The 20009-nt window shown below is 53.8% G+C and overlaps 1 protein-coding gene across 7 annotated transcripts in view; it reads left to right on the top strand.

The window, feature by feature from the left end:
- ATP2B2 (ATPase plasma membrane Ca2+ transporting 2) overlaps positions 1-20009 on the top strand; it is a 207597-nt gene that overhangs the window by 88864 nt on the left and 98724 nt on the right. For all 7 annotated transcript variants that reach the window (XM_060111352.1, XM_060111353.1, XM_060111354.1 and 4 more), the window contains one exon: positions 9805-10309. In XM_060111352.1, coding sequence (XP_059967335.1) covers positions 10111-10309 — 199 coding nt within the window. In that variant the 5' untranslated portion in view covers positions 9805-10110. The remainder of the gene's footprint in view (positions 1-9804; positions 10310-20009) is intronic.

The following is a 20009-nucleotide window of genomic DNA, read 5'->3' as shown; positions in this document are numbered from 1 at the left end:
CTGACACATGGAAGCTACTCGGTAAACGAGAGTCCCTGTCAGCATCACTCTGGGGACAGTGAAGGTGGAGGGGGCGGGTTGTGAGGAACCAGTTGAAAGGTTGTGGATAAGGAACCTGAACTAGGTCAGGAGCCCAGGACAGCGAGGAAGAAAATGAAGCTTGAGCTCTTACCCCAGTGCTCCCTGGGTCTGGGTACCTGATCGAGTGTAAGGAGGGAACGGAGTCGAGGGCTACCCTGATAGTCCAACTCTGGGAATCTGCGAGGACACTTTAGATGCTGTAATTGGCACAGAGGTCACAGAAGGATGAGGACATCTGGGAGAGTCTGAGAGCCTGGAGGACCTTCAGAGGGGACATTTGAGAGTCATGGAAGGTTTGGTTCTAGAGCTTAGGAGAAAGGGCAGGGTGGGAATGTCAGCTTGGGAACCACTCATGTTAGGATGCAGGTTGATGTCAGGTGGGCGACATTGCCAGGGAGAGGTGAGGCATTTAGAGGGTCAAGGGCAGGACTGTGGGAAAAGACTGCAGTTCACCCAAAACAGGGAAGCCATAGGAGAGTGGGAAGAAGGGATGGGGGTCATCAGGTGTGGGCAAGGGTGTAAAGACAGAAGGGCCCTGGAGCGGCTGGTGGGAGTCATTCCCAGAAGACACCTAGGGCCTGGCCTAGCCGGAAGTGGCATTTGGAAAAGCAGGGACAGGGAGCTGGAAATGATTTTGAGCCATAGGCTGGGCTACAAGAGCAGGACAGGATTCTAGAACGCAGAACCAGGGGAGTGTTGGCTACAGGAGGAAGAAGGCCAAAAGAGGGGCTGGAATGGGACCCCCAAAGCTCTAGGGCAGTGGTTCTATTTGTTTAAAATTCCCAGCCACACCACCAGAGATTGACCCATCTCTGCAGGCTTGGGCATGGGAATCTGTGTTTCAACCAGCCCCCAAGTGATGCCAACACAGGTGGCCCTTGGGGAACCACACTTTGAGTGGCCCTGCTCTGGGGTCCCCGAGCTCCACTCAGAGAAGCTTTTATCAAGAGAGGAAGGAGAGGAAACCTTGGCCATGGGAGGCAGTTCCTGCTCTGGGCTCCTCCTCTGGCTTCCAGACCTTCGGGTTCACCACCTTCAGGTCTGAAGCCAAGTCAGTGTCCTGACAGACATCACTAGCTTTCCACCAAGGAGACTCTGAGGGAGAGAACCTGGGCTGGGGCAGGAAAGGCAGTGAGTGCACAGTCACCAAACCAGGGGTAGTTCCACTTGAGCCTGGAAGACTCACTGCAGTAGTGAGAAATAGAGTCTGAAAAACACCCCCCAACACATACAAACACCAGCCCCTGCCAGTGCCTGCATCAGACTGACTCCCCTTCTCCTTGGAATCTAGGAGTCCTGCTTTTCTGCCTTTTCCCCTTTTCTATATAGTTCTATTTCCTGGCCTCTGTGTTCTCAGGCCACATAGAATGACTTTCCCCAAGCCTTATCTCCCAACTTAAACTCATCCCTTGGCATCTCTGTGGGTGAATTTTCCTTCCCCATTCCATGGAGGAAAGAATTGAATAAATTCAGACAGACTGAGATGCCACCACTTAACTACGGTCCCAGCAGGAACCAGAGGGAGGGGACCAAGCACAACACAAAAGGATGGATCATTAGTCGTGGGATTTCTGGCATTGGTGACAGGTGGCACTGGTGGCCCAAGGTGAGTCTTCTGTGTATGCATGTAAGTGGCCCCAAGTGACCTCTTGCCTGGTGTCATCTTCTGGGCTCAGGCCTGCTCACTAGGACACCTCATTGCCTGACAACCTGGCTTTGAGCGACAGCACAAATACCTGGGGTCAGCTACCCACGCCTGCTCACATAACTCAAGGAAAATGCCCTGTGCCCTCCCTGCTGCACCCACACCCAGTTCCTCAGGCTTCCCAACCCTGCGCTCCGTTGGTCAGCACTGCTCTATCCTGGATAGGTCTAAGGGCACTTATAACCCTTTGCCCTATGTCAGCACCACAGAACATGGACAGCTCCTTGGCACGTGGTCCCTAAAACCAACTCAGATCCCGAATCAGCACCGTGGCCTTGGGGACAGCTCCCAGTGGAGACCGTTCCCCACTGCCTGTTTCTTTGTCCTCCCCAGGGGGGCTGTCAGCCAGCACCACAAGCACGTGGGCAGCGCTCACTCCCGGCCTCTGCTAGTCAGCCTGCAGGGGAGAGGGGGGGGCCTGTGGTTATCAGGTTCCCTGACCTTAGCCACCCAATCCCTCCCAGCACCCACCTCCATCCATCCATCAACACTTCATCCCCAGAGACGGCTCCCTGGGCCCCAACCCTCCACGGTCAGAGGTGAAGCCTGAAGACTCACCAAGGAGCCAGTGACCTGCTGTTGTTTATGGTCAGAGCACTGACATGGCAGAACCCTGTGCTTCATTATAGGAACCAGAAAAAAGGGTAGAAGCCTGGTCTGGTGGAAAGAGGGATGTGAGTGAGCCCTTAAGAGTGTCTGTGTGTGTGTGTGTGTGTGTGTGAGACCTGCCTCTGCCGCCCTCACCCCTCCAACCAAAGACCTGTGCCAATCACTGCACTCTCTGTTTCTGTTTCTCTTCTGGAAAACGAGACTGTGGCCGTACCCGTGGCATAGGGTTGGTTGTTGTGAAGGATTAAATGAGATAACAAATGTGAAGCACATAGAATGGTACTTGGCACATAGCAGGTATGATCCAAGCGTTGCTGTTATCATTTTCTGTCCTTCCTTCAGGCCTCTGCTTGTAATCCACGGAGACAAAGCTGGAGGTAGGAGAGAAGGAGGCAGATGAAGACAGGAGGGGACAGTGTCACTATAGCCAGTTAGGACCTGGAGGCCGGGGGCAGCCAGGGAAGTCATTGCATCTGTAAGGAAAGTTGGGCAGGGCGAGGGATGAGGCTGGGGAGGTGGCCGAGACATTTGACTGAAGCCAGAGGACACTGTCCAGAACAGCTGGTCCATCTTAGGCAGAGTCGCCGTCCCCAGCCTTCTCACTGCATGTCCCCTCTCTTGCCAAAGTGAAGTCTCCCCCCCAACACTTTTCTGCCTCAGCTAAGCTTTCTTGCCCCGATATGCTGATGACTTTACTGTTTTTGCTTCATCGGAAAACTCTCCTTTTTAAAGGGAAGGCTTCTAAACAAGGAGCACATAAAGGGTACAAATCTTGGAAGGCAGGCACTGCCATGCAGAGGCTGAGGGGGGCGGGCAGTGGATGTCAAAGGCACCAGGTGAATTCTCATCAGCCTGTGACTCCCAGGTTCTAGGGCATTTCTCCTTCCTTAGGCCTCCAGCCAAGCAGGAGTTGGCTTGCAACTAGGATGGTGCCCTGCTGGGGATGGCAGGACAGCAAGGAGGCTTGGGGAAGTGTGTGTGCCCTTAGAAGCAAGTATCCGGTGATGGGAGAATCCTTGAGGATGGCGCTAAAATGGCCCCTGAAGACTGAGTATCTGTCCAATCCCCCTCTCACTTTATAGAACAGGAAACTGAGGCACAGGGAAGAAAGCATTGGTCCGAGGCCATACCGTGAGTTGGTAAAAGGCATTGAGACACAGCGGAAACACAGAGGCTTTGGGCTCAAGCAGGCATATTTAAACTATGCCAGGTCCCATCTGTATGGCACTGGCCATCTGTAACCCTCTGAGCCCCAGCTTTCTTGCCTGGAAAACAGGGACAGTGATACTACACAGCCCATGGAAGCATGTGCTAAGCAATCTCTATTAATAGTAGTGGTCAAGCCAAGACTGGGACTCAGCAGGTCTGGTTCCCAGGCAAGTGCCATTTGGATTACATCCTCCCAAAATCTGAAGCAAAAGTTGTGCAGGAATCATTCAGCTTGGTCTGCAGAGCCTGACCATGGGGTTTCAGGGGACTCTGTGTGGCAAAGTGAGCATAACTTCAGCACCTAGAAGGAAGGTCTGTGCACCTCCCTTGCTTTCTTCAGAATCCCAGTGCTTGGGGCAGGGCCTGAGATGCAGCTTTTTATTGGAGAGGTGGATGGATGGATGGATGAGTGGATGGATGGACAAATGGATGGATGGATGGACAAATGGATGGATGGATGGACAAATGGATGGATGGATGGATGGGTGAGTGGATGGGTGGGTATGTTAGACACCTAGAGGACCAGAAATGTGGAGTTTTTCCTACCATGTAACATTGGAAACTCCTTTGGAGAACAGGGGAAGTGGAGAGAGTTGACCCTGCTGGGCAGCTAAGGGCTGGGGACCTACCCTCCCTTGAGCCAGGCAGGAGAGTGAGAAGCTATGTGAGACACCCTGAGTGCCTAGCAGCCCACCCCCTGGCCCTGCTTCCGCCATCTGTGCCTTTGAGGCTGGTGCGTGGCTGCTTCTGTGGGATATATAAATATATACATATATATATATATATATTTTTTTTTTTTAGATTTTCCTTTTCTGGTTAACAGGATAGGAGTTTTCTAAAAATAGCACTAAACTCGCCTCTGAGGTATTCATTTTCAATTCCCTTCCTCTTTCCCCGTTCTCTCTCCTTGACTGTGAGAAATCAAAGCCGAGACTGTCATTGTCAGCTTTGATGCACACACATGCATACACACACACAGATCGCGGGGCTTGCACACTCAGAGGCAGGCATGGGCACACACATCTCTGGCTCACTCACACTCACAGATACACACTCATCCTGCCGTACTCCAGTAGACCTGCACAGCACACCTTGTCCTTCAGGGTCACCCAGAGTCAGTACACATCTGCTGACACACCACTGGTACCCTCTGACACACACATACACGGAACATTCCCTTCCCCAGAGCGGGGCGGCTAAGACAATGGCTACAACCCTTTGACTCTCCCAGTGCGGCTGAGGGAAGAGCAGTTGTCCCTCTGCCCCCAGCTGCCTGGCTGAGGTCACCCGTTTCCCCGGTCAGCGCCGAGGAGGGTCCCCTCAGCCGGGGCGGGGCAGGGTGGGGACCACAGAAAGGCCAGAATTTGCATCCAGGAGAGGAAAGAAAATGTCCTGCCTGTGGGGATTAGTCAGTCAGGACCAGAGCAGAGGAAAGGCTAGCCCTGTAAGCTGTGCCTGCAAACTGGGACCCTCCCCAGCCTTCCAAGCGGTGCTGGGAGCCTTGTGGGGATGGCACGGTTGGCCTGAGCCCCATGTTCAGGACAGTAGCATGGGGGACAGTCTGGGTGAGCTGAGAACAGAGGGAAGGAGCGAGTTAAGTTACCATCAGAAGAACAGTCCCTGTTGAACAAGTCTTACGCTGTGCCAGGAACTGCTCTAAGCTCTAGCTCAGGTAGGCCACGCAAAGCCCTGTGAGGGAGGGAGGCGTGCGGGGAGGAGGGGATGGAGGCCCAGGGAGGGGCTAAGACCTTGCCCCCCCCACTCCACCCCCATCACAAAACTACCAAATGGCAGCATCAGGCCTCGTCATCAGGGATCTCCAGACGGGGCCTGTGTCCCCACATCTGTCACTGGTGCCAGGGGTAATTCAAAGTAAAGGGTGACTTTATAAATACGTATTAAGATGGCATTTAAATTCCACACGTCTGAAAACAGAAGGATTCGGCATCTGAAAATTATTTTTAGCACGTAATTCATTTGCGATGTCCCATCCTTCAATTAGGATTTGAAAAGCTGATGGTTTAGGTTTTGGGGTGTTTTTTTTAAAACCTTCCTTCGAAACATAGATTTCCTCTCTGTTAAATTAACCCCCCCCCAAAAAAAAAAATCCATTGCTCCTTCCTCTGCCAGAGTCTCTCCTGGCAAAGACTTTTTATTAAGGTGCCCCAACCTATTCTTGAGTCACTGAAATGTAACAATACAGAGTCATTTAAATGCTAATAAGCTGAAACGAAGTGCATAAACCCAATATTGTCAGAACATTCATTCTGGATTCTGAAGGGGCTGGCGCATCAGAGCCTGAAGGGACCCCAGAGAACACTAGTCCAATCTCTTCAGTTTCCACATGGGAAACTGAGGCCCAGGGAGGAAAGGGGCTTGGTCAGGGTCACACAGCAGGAGCTCGGAAAACAGGGCGGGGCTTTTCAGTGGGCTGTGACCCCAGTTGGCTGTGTGACCCCTAGTTATGTTGCTCAACCTCTCTGGGCCCAGGACTGGCTGCCCAGACATCTGCCCTGCCCAGGCACATGTCTTAGCTCGGGTTGCTATAACAGAATACCATAGGCTGTGTGGCTTAAACAACAGAAATTTATTTTTCATAGTGCTGGAGGTTGGGAAGTCCAAGATCAAGGTACCAACAGATTCAGTTCCTGGTGAGAACCCACTTCCTAGATTACAGATGGCCATCTTCTCACTGTCCTCACACAACCAAGAAAGATCATCTCTCTCATGTCTCTTTTTTATAAGAAGGCTTATCCCATGTGTGAGGGTTCTACCCTCATGACCTAATTACCTCCCAAAGGCACCACCTCCAAATACCATCACACTGGGGATTAGGGCTTCAACATATGAATCTGGGGCAGGGGGACACATTCAGTCCATAGCAGCCTGTGTGCCCATCAATTAGGACAGGGGTGACTGTCAGTGTGGTATTAAGAGCTGGCTGCAAATGAACCTCATCTCAGCCTTGAGGGAGGTGCACTTGCTAATAACAGGGTGCGTAGGTAGGAGGGAGGCTGGGGGAGGTGCAGAAGCCAGCACTGTAGAGTATCTGCTCCAGGCCAGGAGCCACACAGAGACCCACACATAAGGGCCTCAGTGGATCCTTACAGCAGCCTGTAAGACAGATGGGTCAACCTCACTGGGCAGATGAGGCCCAGAAAGGTTAGGTGACTTCTCCAAAGTCACACAGCCCATTTTCCTGAAGGGGAAAAAAAATCCCCTACTCATGTTAAAAGGAAAAATCTTCTCTGATACCCTGGCCCAGGTCACATCTTCCTGCTCTGGACATGCACAGCACCTGGGACTCCCTGTCATGGCAAACCCATCATATTATGGAGGTCATTCATCTAACTGTCTCTCTTCCCCCTTGTCAGCACAAAGTAGGTGCACACAACACAATTAGTGAATGGTTGGTTGGATGAATGGATGGATGGACATATGGGTAGATGGATGGATCGTTGGTTGAAGATCATTGTTCATCTTAACACAATAGTCATTAAAATCACCAGTAGCCCATTAACTCACCTCTACTGTTGTCATCACAGATATAATTACTGCTAACGGTTCTCATAGCTTGTGCTGTCAGAGATGTAATTATCAGTGCCTGTAAGACACGCCACAGGTAGCAGGAAGACAGATAGAAAACAGCACCTCGGCGTTAGAGAGTCCCTTGTGGTTTTTGCAAAGCACTTTCATTCACATATGGCACTTCATGTAAGCATTGTAAGAACCCCATGAGGGAGATGCACCAGGGAAGGCAGCAAAGCATCCTGATTAAGAGTATGCCTCTGGATCCAGACTGCCTGAGTTCAAATCCCAGCTCTGCCACGTGCTAACTCTGTGACCTTGGGCAAGTGACTTCACCTCTCTTGGCCTCGGTTTCCTCATGTGTTCTAGGAAATAACAAGACTACCTGTCTCATAAAGTGGTTTATGGATCGCTAATAATGACAATAACTAGTGCTTACCATGTGCTTGGCTCAATTCTTAGTATTTTGCATGAAATAATTCACTTAAGTCTCATAATACCTATGAGGTAGATACTATTACTCCCCCTCCCTTTGTTTGAGATAATGAAACTAAAGTTAATTGGCCTCCCAGTCTGTTGAGAGGTGGCAAAACATGAACCCAGAGGCTGTGTCTCCTAGAGCCCCTTCAGTTGACCTCCACCGCATCTCTACACACGGGCCTGCTTGGTCCCTGCCTCCCCTGCTCCTCTCGGGGATATACCGTTGGGGTCAAAACTCACGGGTTATGGTGGTGGTGCAAGCCCGGATGGCCAGGGACCCCGAGTGTTCCTGCAGGACTGCGGGTGGGAATCCCAAGCACACACTTTCTTTGGTGTCTCGTGTCTCTGCTTAAGGCATCAGGCCCACTTTAAGTTCTACTCGGTAAGATACCAGTTGGTCCCAGTGTGAAAATAAGGCTTCCTATTGCGTCCTTGAGTGAAAGTGCCCTCCTGTGAGGTATGACAGGCTTCTCCTGTGGCTCCAGCACCCCCTGATCCAGGCTGGGAAGCTCTGTACCCCGGGTGGAAACTCACTGGATTTGAACATGGTGGTTCACAATTAGTTCCCAGTAAACTGGGAAGTAGCTGGGGCACAGGGGAGAATGACTTATTTTACAGATGAAGAAACTGAGCCTCGGAAAATTGAAGGGACTTGCCCAGGATCCCACAGCCAGGATTCAGGAGAGCTCGGATTTGAACCCGGATTGCTGTGATTTAGGATCCTGTGTTGTTCTTCAGAGAGAGGGGAGGGAGCGCCCCCTAGTGGGAGGGGAAAGAGCAACGGGCTGGCAGTCAGGAGATCCCAGCCCAGCTCTGGGCTCCATCCTCTCTTGCTCTCTGTGTCTCTGGACAAGTTCCTTTCCCTCTCTGAGCTTCAGGTTCCTCACTGGGAAAACGAGATTAACCCTAAATTACCTCCAGGTCTAAAACTCTGTGCAAGAGGAAAGGATTGTGAAGGAAAGAGATGGGGCAGGGGAGGGGGACACGAGGGAGGAGTTGGGGCTGGGGTGGGGCTCAGTCCCACCTTCCTGCCCCCACCTCTTCCCCTTCACTGTTCTGGGCCTAGGACGGCCAGCTTTCCGCAGCTGCTGGGCGGGGCCAGTCCCTGTGCCAGACCCAGCCGAGCTCAGCAGAGGCCCTTTGTCACCCAACGCTTGCCGGGGCCTTGGCCACCGGTGTTGGGTATCTGGGTGGATTGGGTTCTCTCCTGGCAGCTCCACAGATGCCACACTCCGGCAAGGGTGGCCAGGCGGGCAGGGAGTAGCCGGTGCTCCCTCCTCCTCCTGGGCTCCCTAAGGGACGTGGCAGCCGCTGTCCGTGGTTCCGGACTCTGGGGCCCCAAGGTGAGGGTTCTGTTGACCCTGGCTCATTCTGGGGGCCACAGTGACATCCTGGTGAATATGTATGAGACGGACCCTCTGGCGAGGCTGAGGCCCTCGCTCAGTGTAGCTGTGGTCTGCGGGTGCAGGCGGGTTGCTTTCTCCCATCCCCACGCCTGTGAGCCTCGAGTGGGGAGAGCAGTGCGTTTCGGCAGATATAGGAGGCGTGGACAGGGGAGGCATCTGTGCTGGGGCGTCTGGGAGCCGTTGCTTGGGGGCAGGGGGTTAGGCCCCTGATTGTGTGGGCATGGCATGTGTGTACACAGGATTGTGAACACTGGCATTTTTGAGGGGAGGAGGTGGGGATGTTACGATGATGCCTGTAAATGTGACTACGTGTGACAGTGTGCATGGTGGGGAGGGGGTGTCCGCCACCATGTGTGTGAAGGGGGCCCTGTGTTGGTGTGTGTGTATGGCAGTGGGTGGGCCCTAAAAGTAGGCAGGTGGGGTGTTGCATCCCGAGCGGCGTGTCACAGGGTGTGTGTACACTGGGGTTTGTATCGCGAAGTCAGTGTGTCCATAGTGGACAATTAGGGCGTTAGCATGTGTTATGAGGATGCATCAGGCTGTGCCGGGGGGCTGGTATAGCATGGAGGGCCTAGTGGGTGTCAGTGCGTTTGGATTTGCAGTGTGTGCCAGTGCATGATGGGGTATTGTACGAACATCCACGTCCAGGTATGTGTATGTGTGGTGGGTGTTATTTGGGGTGGGGGGCGTGTGTGTAGCACCTGCAAGCCGGGCCTTCCTGGGTACCTGTCCCAATGAGGCCTCCAGTGCCTGACCCCTGTCACCACTCTCTGCTTGACCCTGCAGGAGCCACCGCCCCTGACCATGTAGATGCCAGCTCCAGGGAGCAGCATGGGCCCCGCTGAATGGAGACTCCTGGGTCTACAGCCCTGAGCCCCTCCGGCCCCTGGACCTTGCCCCACGCCTGGGGACACCCCTCAGAGCCCACCGCCACTGTCGCCAGCCCACCTCGGCTGCCCCCTGGAGTCAGCTGCCAGGAGCCACAGCCGTCCAGTGAGGTTGTGCTGAGGACAGCCACACGGAGCCATCGCCTGGCAGCCTCCCGTCCAGCACTGACCCTCGGACCCACCCCGAGCGGGGACTGCAGCAGACATGGGTGACATGACCAACAGTGACTTTTACTCCAAAAACCAAAGAAATGAGTCGAGCCATGGGGGCGAGTTTGGGTGCACGATGGAGGAGCTGCGCTCCCTCATGGAGCTGCGGGGCACTGAGGCCGTGGTCAAGATCAAGGAGACCTACGGGGACACTGACACCATCTGCCGGCGCCTCAAAACCTCACCTGTCGAAGGTAGGTGCACAAGGCTCAAACACGGGGTTTGAATTCGGGGGTCAGTCAGACCCTGGGCTCCCTTACCCAGGCCCCAGGAACCCCCTCGTCTGGGCTTGAGCACGGAACCAATGAGCCAGTTCCAGCTCCCCAGCCCCTGCTGCTGGGCTGCGTCATGTCCGACTCCTCCAAATCCAGACTCTGATTGGGGATCCCTAGGTCTCTGGGGCAGCTGTGGGGCTGCTGGGAAGACAGGGCAGGCAGGTGGGCTGTCACGGGACAGGTGACAGATGCCCACGTGTGTCTTGCCCTGGAGCTGGGCATGGGGCTTTCTTACAACTGCCAAAATGAGCAGGCCTGCGATCTCCAGACAGGGAAGGTTTCAGCTTTCTGGAGGGGACCAAAGCCATGTCATCTGCCACAAGGCAGAGAGGAAAGGCACCAGCCCAGCTTGGGCACCTGAGCTCAGAGTTTGGGTTCCGTCCCCACAGTTACCTTCCCCTCACCAGGAAGAAGAAAAGTTTCCTAAATAAACCCCAAAAGCACAGGTGTGAGGTACTCTGCCCCGGCACTCCCAGTCCTGCAACTTTGTGCAAAGACGCTGCACTGAGCCTCACTTTCTTCCTCTGGAAAATGGGGCCAATACCTCCCTCACAGTGCCTAGTGGAAGCCTGAGCATACAGTAGGTGCTCAATAGGTGGCAGCCATTATTATTCTAAAGAGAGTGGATGACAATCCTCCACCAGGTATAGACCACAACCTGGGAGGCAGGCAGCATTTGAAGTCTCATCCCCACTGACAGACAAGAAATCTGAGGCTGCCTGGGGACCTAGCTGCTCAGCCAGGGCCAGACAGTCCATTGCTGTGCCGGCACCCACTGTGCCCTGCAGCGCCAGGGGTCAGTGTCCCTCTTCGTCTGGGGCCCTCCTCTCTTGGGTCAGGAGGAAAAGCTAAGACTGGTCCTTCTTCCCAGATTCGCTGCTGTCTCTGATGTTTTGCCCACCTTGCTGAGTCTGGGCAGAAGTTTAGAAACACCTTTTTCTTTTTTGATATTGTTTGGTTTTGTTTCGGCGGGGAGGGTGGAAATAGGGGAAGCGTCATTTCTTCCCTGCGTGATTCTAGCTCAGGGCTTGAGAACAGCCACGTGTGGCCCTGAGATGGGAGTGGGCTCAGCCTGGGGGGCTCCTGGGCCCCGGCCTCATGTGAACATCAGTCTGGGACAGAATGGCCCATGTTCACCTCCACCATCAGTTGGGCACACCTGACCTGCTAAGAGGCAGGGTTGTCCCAATGGTCTTTGCCTTTTGAATGGGACCAGGAGATTCTCTTGAGTCAGGAATTCTTAAGTGTCTCTGGACCCCAGACTCTGTGGAGAACCTGATGGAAGCTATGGCCCCTCCCCGCAGAAGAATAGTCAACTGTGTGCAACAGTGTGGTCCACGCTACCAGCATGTTCGCAGAGCCCCTCAAAGCCAGGCCCGGGACCCCAGGTTAAGAAATCCGCCCTCCCCTCCCACTTGACAGGCTTGGGGACCTGGGAAATCGAGTGGCTCACGGCCACGCTCCAGCGCTGAGGACAGCAAGTGTGCACCTGAGGGCAGGAATCCTGTCCTGCTCCTCTCTGAACATCCAGCACCCAGCCTGGTGCCTGGCACAGAGGAGGGTGGATAACTGACCCATAAAACCCTGAGATGTGGCCACCGAGTCCCCAGCCCACAGAGAGAAGCTCTCAGATGGCTGAGCAGCCAGAACAGCAGATAATCCAGACCAAGTGCAGCAAGGACCCCAGGGATCGAGGAGAAACGAGATGGGTGGGCAGTGGGGGTTAGGGAAGGCTACCTGGAGGAGGAGGTGTTTGAACTTGGCTATGGAGGGAAGAGAAGGGAAAGCATGTGATGTGGCACAGAGCGACATTTCTTAGATAGAATTCCCCAGACTGCTGATGTGCTGCAAGAAGTTACATGAAAAGAAAAATAAAGGAGACTTTGTTTTCTCATCTGTAAAATGGAAACGATAATGACAGCTCTGACTGTTGCTCTGCTGCCTGTCAGCTGTGTGCCTTTGAGGCTTTTGTCTGACCTCGCTGGGCCTTGGTTTTCTAATATTTCATGAGCATCAAGTGAGATCTCTCATGGGAAACATCCCTGAGAAGGAGGAAAGCCCATAGTAGGATTAACCAGAGCCCCTGCTGCATTGATCCCCTGAAGGATTTCCCAGGGTGCAGATGGAGCTGAAAGAGGTTTGGGGAAGGACAGAGGAGCGTAATGCTACTCTTGGACTTGGACTTGGACAACTTGGGTTCAAATCCCAGCTGTGTCATTTAACAGCTGTGTGATTCTGGGCAAGTTACTCAGCCTCTCTGTGCCTTAGTTTCCTCACCCGAAAAATGGTATAATAATAGTGACTGCCTCATAGGGTTGTGGTGAGGCTAAAGTGAAGTAGCTTAGTACCCTGCCTACCAGGCACATGGACAGCACTGTGTGTTAGGATTCAGCCCCAGAGACTAAACGCCTCAATTTCCCCATCAGTAACATGGGTTTTGAACATTGAGTGAGATCAGGCCAAGTTCCCGGCATAGAAGTCCTCAATCAACATCAGCTTTTGTCGTTTCCAGTATGATTATCACTACTCTGGAAGAAGCAGTCACGTTCTCCGGAAACGGTGGAATCTGACTCTTCTGGGACACTGGCCAGTGTCCGAGCTGGTGCTACACGTTTTACTACGCTGTTCTGCATCCTTATCACCCACATTCCTGGAAGCAGGTGGTGTTACCCATTTCACAGATGGGAAGCATGAGGGCTCAGGGTCACCACCATGGCTCACATCAGCTCAGACTTCGAACACAACTGTGTCAGACACCACAGCCAGGTGTGCCCTCAGCCCCCAGCCACGCGCATGTACCTAGGAACAGTCCTGCGAAGACGCCCTCTGTCTGCCAAGGGTCTGAGGAGGGTGGAGCCACCAGGGTACTTTTCATTTTCCCTCTCATGCTCAGCATTTGTCCTGCCCTGTTTAGCCCTCTTCTGACTCAGAGAAATGCTTGGCCTCCAGCCCCAGCCCCCAATTTCAAAGCCCTATGGTCTGGAGCTGTCCCAGCTCCAACCTGTCCCAGGATCCCAGGTTGGCCATTCCCGATACCCACTGCCCTAGTCTGCTGACGTCAGCAGGGAGCAGCCTCTGAGTCACACTCCTGGAAACTGCTCCAGGCCACGCGTAAATTAGCCTTCCTGTTCACATCCAGCTAATTTTAGGCAAAAAGATCTCTGCAAGTGATAGAGGGGATCTGAAGCCATAGAAATCAACACCCACCCAGGGCACCACCTGCTGCCTGCACAGGCCATGAACTCAGCGCCCATGGTCTGGCAGTGTTGGATATTTCACTGGGCCATTGAGTGCCATTGCTTTCCTCTCCCACTGCTGGTTCTCTTCCATCCTGGTAATGCCCCTCCCTTCATGCCCTCCACTGCTCCCTTTTTTTCACACCTGTCCAGCCTAGGACAGTAGAGCCCCTGAGACCCGGGTTTGAATCCTGACTGGCTTACTCTTCAAGGGACACTAGGAGAGTTCAGTGAATCCTCTCTGAGCCTCAGTTGTCTTATCTGTAAAATGGGCATAATAACACTACCTACCTCACAGGATGATGTGAGAAATAAATCAGGTCACCCACATGAAGGGCGTAGCACTGTGTGGCAGTCCCTAGACACTTACAAAATGATGTTCATTATCATTGTTATTATTATACCCAAGTATCTCTTTTTAAAAAAAAATCAGGGCTTCCCTGGTGGCGCAGTGGTTGAGAGTCCGCCTGCCGATGCAGGGGACGCGGGTTCGTGCCCCTGTCCCGGAGGATCCCACGTGCCGCGGAGCGGCTGGGCCCGCGAGCCATGGCCGCGGAGCCTGTGTGTCCGGAGCCTGTGCTCCGCAACGGGAGAGGCCACAGCAGTGAGAGGCCCGCGTACAGCAAAAAAAAAAAAAAAAAAAAAATCATGCTCTGGCCCCATTCCTGTACAAAAATTAGGCAATTAAATAAGATGATGGCCAACAAAGGGTCAGTGTACTATCAGAGGAGGCTTCCCAGAGGAGGTGGCTTCACATTGTCTGGAAAGATGGGTAGTGGGTGTTGGGGTGGCCTGTGAGCCCTGAGGCAGGAGCTGATTGTCATTCTCCACTGTGTCCCAGCACCTGCTGCAGTGCCTGGGGCTCAAAAAGCATCAGCAGAATGAAGGAAGGGAGGGCGAAAGAAGAGGTGGGGTGCTCAGCGTCCCTCTCTGTGTAGTATGGAAGGCTGCAGCATGGGGACAGGACACAGGATACCCTGCGTCACCCAGAGAACACTTAGCTTCGGTTCCCGGGAGCCCGGAGTGGCAGTGCCCTGAGCCACTCACTCGGCAGGCATGGCTCTCATCCTTCACTCCTGACCCTGCACCACCAGCTGTCAGCAGGGCAGCTCAAGAGGCCCTGCTGGGCGCTCCCTGCATTGCATAGTTCATGGTGGGGGGGAAAGGGGACAAAGAAGACAGGGCAGCCGCAGGGTAGGGTGGGAACCGGATACATCGGAGTGTTGTGAAATGGAACCTCCAGTTAATTTTGTATGAATCCCATGGCCTGCGCAAGTCGGGGAGAGAGAGGGGCTGAGGGAGGACAGGAGAGCAGATCGTGGGAGATGGTACCCCACGTGGCATGAACACGATGATGAACGAGACACCCCTCAGACCTGGCAGGGCCCACATTGCGCAGAGCCACCATTGCGCAGGCACGGGGCGGGGGGGGGGGAGGGGCACGAAGGCAGCAAAGGGGATCTCCTGTTTGTCACTGTGACGCTCTGTTTCTCCGTGTGCTCCGTCTCCCCAGGTATCTCTGGAGCCCTGAGAGGTCAACAGGGAAAGTGAGGCAGACGCAGCTGTAGCAGTGTCCCAGGCAGGGTGGAGCTGGGGGCCACTCAGACACAGGGTCCATGCAGGGAGTTCATACCTGGCCAGAGATGAGGGAGGACGCCTCCCCCCACCAGCCCCTCCCCACCACCGTCTTCATGTGAAGCAGCCCAGGACGCTGTCAGGGGTGAGGCCTGGAGGAGCAAAGCCCCTCCAAGTATTTAAGAGGCTGAGGTAACCAACCACCTTCTCAAATACATGCAGGGGTGGAGGAGGGCCAGGCGTGAAGCCTGGGGAGGTTTCCCAGCCTTGCCTCTGTCACTAAGTAGGTTCATGACCTCAGGCAAGATATTTAGACTGATAACTTCAGCTTTCTCATCTGTAAAATGGGAATTGTGCTACTCTCTGCCATTTGGAGATAGTGAGTTGAAAGTGCTTTGAAGGTCTTCTACGAAACAATCATCACCATCTCTATCTATTAGGATTCTATTTGATAGAAACCCATCTCAAACTGGCTTATGCAAAAAGGGGATTTTCTGGCTTGGGCACCTGAGAAGTCCAGGGATTGTTCTGGCCTCAGGCATGGCTGAATCCAGGGCTGCTTTGTCCATCCCTCTCCTGCTCTCTTCCACCTCCACCATCCTCTGTATTGGCTTCATTCTCGGGCAGGCCTTCACCCCATGAGGCCCCCAGCAGCCAAAGGCACCTCTTTCTCAGGGTTTCCCCCCTACTGGGTCACCTGGAGCCACTCTTGAACGAATCCCTGTGGCCAGAGGATGGAATAGGCTGATAGGCCAGATCAGGTCGTATGCTCACCCCAGAGGGGTGTGGTCCTACTATGTGCAGGGGAGGTATGGAGGAAGAGCAGGCATGCTGCATGCCCTTGAGGATGGGGAGAAAGGAGAGAATTGAGGAGGCAGGATTCAGGAGCACCAGATCTGGAGTGATGGTAATGACACGGTTAATAATTACACCAGGGAAGCAGGCAGAAGCTGGGTCCGTCCGCGTGGACGGGGGTCTACGACTAGTGTCCCAGCAGTGAAGGGGCCAACTCTGTGTCATGGTCAAGTCCTGGCTCCATTCTTATCCAGCTGTGGAACACTGGGCCAGTTATCTAACCTCTCTGTGCCTCAGTTTCCTCATCTGTGTCATGAGATCATAACAGTGCCTCTTTCACAGGGTCACTGTGAGGATCAGAGTAACACGTGTCAAGTGCTGAGTGCATGGCACATGGCAGGTGCTGTCTGTGTCAGCTGGGGACTCTGGGTGACTTGAAGGGACAGGTTGGGTTTAAATTAGTGGAGAAGAAAGAGGCAGCTTATCAGGGCAGATAATGGGCTTAAGCAACACGTGTGAGTCTATGGGTTTCAAAAAATGAGCGCCGTATTTGATTTGCAATGCTTATATTCCCTCCCCAGCCCCCAGCGCCACCGGGAAAAATAAATCCCTTAGAGGCACAGCTTTCTGCGAAAGTCCGATGAATCACGTGTAGACGCTTTCCAGAATGCCACCCGCACATCTTTCTGAATCATCAATAAAATAAACCCACGTGTTGATTGATACGTGCTCTCCATCTTCCCAGGCTGGGGCAGCGGAGTCTATGCTGGGCAAACGGTTCTGCAGGCCTGGGGAGAATGCAGAACAGTTAGAGAAAGGGCCTGACCTGCCACTGACAGGGGGCTCCTGGGGGGTTCCAGCAGGACTAGAGGGACTGCACCTTCCTTGACCGATGCTGCTTGGCTTGGTCAGTGCTTCGTCATCAGGCACCCAAAGGGGGCGTGGAGGATATGGGGTGGTGGGGAGCATTTCAGGTAGGCCTCTCACTAGGCGGACCCACCATCCAAAAACCCTGCGTCCCAAAGCCACCTAGTGGCTGTAACTGACTGTGAGCACTGACTTGAGTTCCAGCTCTACCCTCGGGGCCCTTGAGCAAGTCACTCCATCCCTCTGAGCCTCAGTTTCCCCATGTGTAAATGGTATGATAAGAATACCCACCTTCCAGAACCAATGGATACAGGTGTTCAAGGTTGTCCCAGTTTTTCCCGTGTTTCTGTCATGCTGAGCGGAGATGTAAGCTGACACACATTCACGCATTGAACAAATGTGTGTTGTGCACCTGCTATGCATGGGCTTGGACCACATTGTTCCTCTGGATTCCGTATGCTCCTCAGGCAGTATCTGTGTGATGTGGCTGAACATGGGACAGGTGGGAGGCCGGGATAGGGCAGCCTTCCAGGACATTCCCTCTTGGTCCAGGGTCCAGGACGGTGGGCCCCTTCCTGACCCCCTTCTGCTCCAGAGCTCCCTAAAGATTCCCTGGAAAGGGGTGGGGGGCGTGCAGAGCTGGGTAGTAAATCCCCCTGCTCTGAAGACTCTTTCCAGTCTAGCTGTGATAGGGCTGCCAGCTGTGACCCCAGTTCCAGCTATGATTCCAGGTATAGCCGTGATACACGGTTCAGCTGTGACACCAGAGACTCATTAACACGTATTGAGTGCTAACGGAAGGCCAGCTCTTCTGCTGAGGCTTCACGGCATCACCTCATGTAATCCACACAAACCCCTGTGAAACAGGAACTGTTTGTATCCCACCTTCCCGATGAGTAAATCAGGGCCCAGGGCACCACCGCTAACAAGGGGCCCAGCCAGGACTGGTACCCAGCCAGGCTGGCTGCCGAAGGTGCCCTTAATCTACTGCCTCCTGTTGAGAAGAATAACTCTACAGCAAGGGGAGTGAGCTTCCAGGCGAAGGAGGGAGCAGTCTCTGCCTGACTGGAGACAGGGTCAGGAGAGGCTTCCTCTGAGCCAGCTCTCAAAGGGCAGGGAGCAGTTGAGCACACAGAGATGGGGAAGACAGCTCTTACTGAGAGGAGCACCTGAGCAAAGGCCCTGGGGTTAGAGCCGGGACATGCATGGGGAGAAGTGAGGGATTCCTTGTGCCTGGAGCCTAGGATGTATCTCAAAGGACAGAGGACTCCAGCCCACGGACTATGGATTGATTTTTGCAGGCTGGGTTTTAGCTGGTGTGTTCATGCAGTGTGTGCAGACTGTCAGCCTGGTGATTGTGTTTATGTCTGTATATGCTGTGCTGTCCACGTGAGTGTGAAATGGGCCGTGAGCTCCATGAGGGTGAGGCGTGAGCACAGCTCCTCTTCAGGGGCTGAAGAGCCAAAGAACTCGCTGAAGGCAGAGAGACTGAGGTTTGGGTGAGGTTGTTCTGATACGAGGTTCCCTGGGAGTCCATAGAGGTGCCCCAGGGGACAGGGAGATGCTGAGTGGGGGGCTCTGGCCTTTCTGCCCCACCATGTAACAGAGCAGCTCCTTTTTTTTTTTTAATTTATTTTGCATGGTAAAGCATCTGGTGAGATTGTTTTTAAAACAAAGAATTTTTTTTAAAGAAAAGAAAAAAATTTGAAAACCTCTGGTACTAGAGAAAGATACTGAACTGTAGTGTCTAAAAGCCTGGGTTGGAGCTCAGGTTCTGTAAGTTCTCAGTGCCTCGGTTTTTACATCTGTAAAATGGAGTGGGTAATATCCAGCCCCCAGGGTCCATACTGGTCTCTGGATTAAATGAGAAAACACACTCAGAGAGCCTGGCCCACAGTGGGGCCTCGGGAGGTTCATCTTGCGGCCACTCCACCCTAACCACGTTCTGGCCTCGTGCGTGGCCCACCCACCTGTGTTAGAGGACACACAGGGCTGGAAAGCCTCGAGTGGGGACCAACCTGACTCTGGTCCCTATTGACTGAGACATCTCCAAGCCCCACCGCCAATGAAGAGGGCAGGTCTAGGAGTCTCTGGGGCTCTTCCAAGTCCTCAGGAACCACCACCCCACCAAGAGCAGTACAAACATCAGACTGGCCAGAGGGTGATTAACTCAGAGCCAGCCCCCAGATCCCTCTTCCCTTGAAAGACTATAACTTCATATCCTTGGGGTGTAGCTGAGGCCCCACCCCAGCCCTGGCCAGGGCAGTGCCCTCGGCCCCTTGCCCCAAGCCCCCGCCCAGCTTCCCTACCAGGCGGCTTTGGAGTCCTGCCCACACTGGCTTCCAAAGACCCGTGGGGGGTTCCCATGCAATAGGTCTGCCCTGGACACCAGTCTCTGGTTACTTCACCTCCCTGAGTCTCAGTTTCCTCATCTGTCAAATGGGCTGAGCGGGGAGAGATGCTGCTTGGTAACCACAGGCTACACTGTCTCTGGCGCTAGGGCGACCTCAGTTGTCCACCCAGCCCAGGTCCCACAAAGCGCAAGAGAGCTGAGGCCGCCTGTCCCTCCAGGCCTGCCTGTCACACGAGAGGCCCCGACAGGGCAGGTGAGTTACTTATACAGGCCCCCCTGTCTCCCCACAGCGATTATCTTACTCCTCCTGGCACAATCCCGGCCCTGCTGTGGTTTCAGACGCACAGTTATTTATAGTCAGTGGAAATTAGGGCCTCTGCAGATGGTTCCCTCGTACCCACCTGCCAGTGTCAGCCTCCACCCCAAAGGGAGGCCCCCTAGAAATTTCTATGGCCCCAGCAAATGATCCCAGGGACCGTTTCTGAGCAGAGAAGACTCAGAGGCTCTTTCTATAGGATAACTTTGGAGAAGATGCCAGAGAGTTGAGAAGCAGAAGTGAGCCCTTCCCATGGGAGGATCTGGGAGGGCTGCATGGAGGAGGCCGTATTTGAGCAAGATGCTGAGGGATAAGCAGGGTTTGCAGTGGAGAAGGACACTCCACGTAGAGGGAAAAGTGTAGACAAAGGCACAGAGGCAAAGAAGGTTATGTAAAAGGAAGAGCCGATCATTCTGTTTGGTTATGGCTTGAAGGACGGAACCACAGCAGTAGTGATAATAATTAAGAGTGAGCATT

Source organism: Mesoplodon densirostris, chromosome 10, assembly GCF_025265405.1.
Source record: "Mesoplodon densirostris isolate mMesDen1 chromosome 10, mMesDen1 primary haplotype, whole genome shotgun sequence".
NCBI lineage: Eukaryota > Metazoa > Chordata > Mammalia > Artiodactyla > Ziphiidae > Mesoplodon > Mesoplodon densirostris.
This window is presented reverse-complemented; position numbering and strand designations above follow the sequence as displayed.